General features: G+C 52.6%; 1 protein-coding gene across 1 annotated transcript; it reads left to right on the top strand.

Annotated features, from left to right (window-relative positions):
* Positions 1 to 914: 914 nt before the first annotated feature.
* LOC137847437 (olfactory receptor 14J1-like) lies at positions 915 to 1,843 on the top strand. Its single transcript, XM_068665709.1, has one exon. The coding sequence runs from the start codon at positions 923 to 925 to the stop codon at positions 1,841 to 1,843; it is 921 nt and encodes a 306-aa protein (XP_068521810.1). The 5' UTR covers positions 915 to 922.
* The last annotated feature ends 626 nt before the right edge of the window (positions 1,844 to 2,469 follow it).

The following is a 2,469-nucleotide window of genomic DNA, read 5'->3' as shown; positions in this document are numbered from 1 at the left end:
TCCCCTGCAGTGCAGGCGCCTTCCTTGCAGCAGCCCCTGGTCTTCTCTCTTCCCCTCACAGCTTCTGTCACAGCATGTATAACCTGTGGGGCTGAGAATATGAGGTGTCTGAACCCTAAATCTCTGTGTAAGTAGTCACATTTGCTGCAGACCCCCTCTACCTTCCTCCATGGAAGAAGGCACAGAATCAGAGAATCATAAAGTATCCCGAGTTGGAAGGGACCCACAGGGATCTTCGAGTCCAACTCCTGGCTCCACACAGGTCTTACCCCCAAACTCCTACCATATGACCAGGAGCACATTCCAAATGCTTCTTAAACTCCAGAGCTCTTGTCCCTCTGCTGTCTGTGCAGGGCAGATGGCACAGGGCTGTGAGGACAGGCTCTACCTCACCGACACTGCAGCCTCTGCACTGGGTGGGGTCCGCCCTGCCTGCCCATGCCTGTTTCTCTCCCTTGCCCAGCGTGGCAGCTGGTGGTGCCTGATTCTGACAGGGACTGCTGTGCACGGCGGGTGAAGCAAGAGGAGATGCTCCCTGTTCTCTCTGCCCAGACATGCACAATCCACCTTCTGGTTTTGTCTCCTGGGTATTGAGCAGGGAAGACGCACAACAGAGTCACACAGCCAAACACCCCACACTCAGCAGAGGGAGCCACTGCCCAGGAACCTTCCTCTTGGAACCTCGAATGGAGCAGAGCAGGCTCATTGGGAGCTGCTGGGCAGAGGAGGCTGAAGTGTACAGGACACTCAGCAAGCACACAGAAGGGTTCCAGACAGGGAGATAGACAAAGGTCCTCTTGAAACAGGGAATTTAAGGCTTTCACTGGGAATTAACTGAATTTTGCTAACAGACATTACTCGTGACACTCTCTTTATTTATATTTTTTTCTCATTTGGCAGTGTCCATGTCCAAAGTCAGCAAATGCCCAACATCAGCTCTGTGAGTGAGTTCCTCCTGCTGCCATTCTCAGACACGCGCGAGCTGCAGCTCCTGCACTTTGCGCTCTTCCTGGGCATCTACCTGGCTGCCCTCCTGGGCAACGGCCTCATCCTCAGCGCCGTAGCCTGTGACCACCGCCTCCACACCCCCATGTACTTCTTCCTCCTCAACCTCGCCCTCCTCGACCTGGGCTGCATCTCCACCACTCTGCCCAAAGCCATGGCCAATGCCCTCTGGGGCACCAGGACCATCTCCTATCAAGGGTGTGCTGCTCAGGTCTTCTTTTCAGTCTTCTTGATTGTAGCAGAGTACTATCTCCTCACTGTCATGGCCTACAACCGCTACGTTGCCATCTGCAAGCCCCTGCACTACGGGAGCCTCCTGGGCAGCAGAGCTTGTGCCCAGATGGCAGCAGCTGCCTGGGGCAGTGGCTTTCTCAATGCTGTCCTGCACACGGCCAACACATTTTCTCTCCACCTGTGCCATGGCAATGCTGTTGACCAGTTCTTCTGTGAAATCCCCCAGATCCTCAAGCTCTCCTGCTCAGATGCCTACCTCAGGGAAGTTGGGGCACTTGTGTTTAGTGTTTCTTTAGCCTTTGGTTGTTTTGTTTTCATTGTGGTGTCCTATGTGCAGATCTTCAGGGCAGTGCTGAGGATGCCCTCTTCTCAGGGCCGGCACAAAGCCTTTTCCACGTGCCTCCCTCATCTGGCCGTGGTCTTCCTGTTTGTCAGCACTGTCATGTTTGCCTACCTGAAGCCCCCCTCCATCTCCTCTCCATCCTTGGACATGGTGATGGCAGTTCTCTACTCGGTGGTTCCTCCAGCACTGAACCCCCTCATCTACAGCATGAGGAACCAGGAGCTGAAAGCCACACTGAAGAAACTGATTCTATTTACTTAGCAATAAATTGGCTATCTCACTTTTCTGGTTTTACTCACGTTAATCTCAGGCAATTTGTGACCTTTAGGTATAGCATTCTTTAAAATTCTGTTTCCAGTTAGATGTTTGCTTTCATTCCTCTTTTCCAGATGACCAGTCCTCTGTGTGACCCAGAGGCTTTCTCTGAATATGTTTATTTCTAAATGACACCTGTAGTGCGTTGTGGCATCTTGTTCATAAAATGAAGTTGCTCAGTGCTCAGGGCTCTTCTTCCCAAACTGGAGTGAAGAAGATGCTCAGTTAATACCAGGCTCAAGGCCTCGGTCTTCTACTTGGGTGCCACCTGGACACAGGGCATGAGGGCATGGGGTGCTGGGTGAGGGAGTCAGGGCTGGACTGAGTCGTCACTGGTGGATGCTCATTGCCCCTGGAGACCCTGACCTGTCAAGAAGCAGCTTCCTGGTTTTGAAACATGACAGGACTGGTGGCATCAAGGAGGTATTGAGTGCCACCAATATATTCTAAGGGTTCGCCTGGGACACTGAGTGCCTTGTGTTGAGTGGGCAGTGAGTGGATCTTCACAGTAAAGCTAAGCCAAAGGATTCATGGGCTGATAGGAGCTCTGCAATTCCAAGGCACACAGCTGG

The sequence above is a fragment of the Anas acuta genome, chromosome W (assembly GCF_963932015.1).
Source record: "Anas acuta chromosome W, bAnaAcu1.1, whole genome shotgun sequence".
Lineage (NCBI taxonomy): Eukaryota > Metazoa > Chordata > Aves > Anseriformes > Anatidae > Anas > Anas acuta.
The sequence above is the reverse complement of the archived record's forward strand: the minus strand, read 5'-3'. Positions and strand labels throughout refer to the sequence as shown.

Coding starts and splice junctions, on each gene's coding strand:
- LOC137847437 (XM_068665709.1), top strand. CDS start 923: ATGCCCAACATCAGCTCTGTGAGTGAGTTCCTCCTGCTGCCATTCTCA.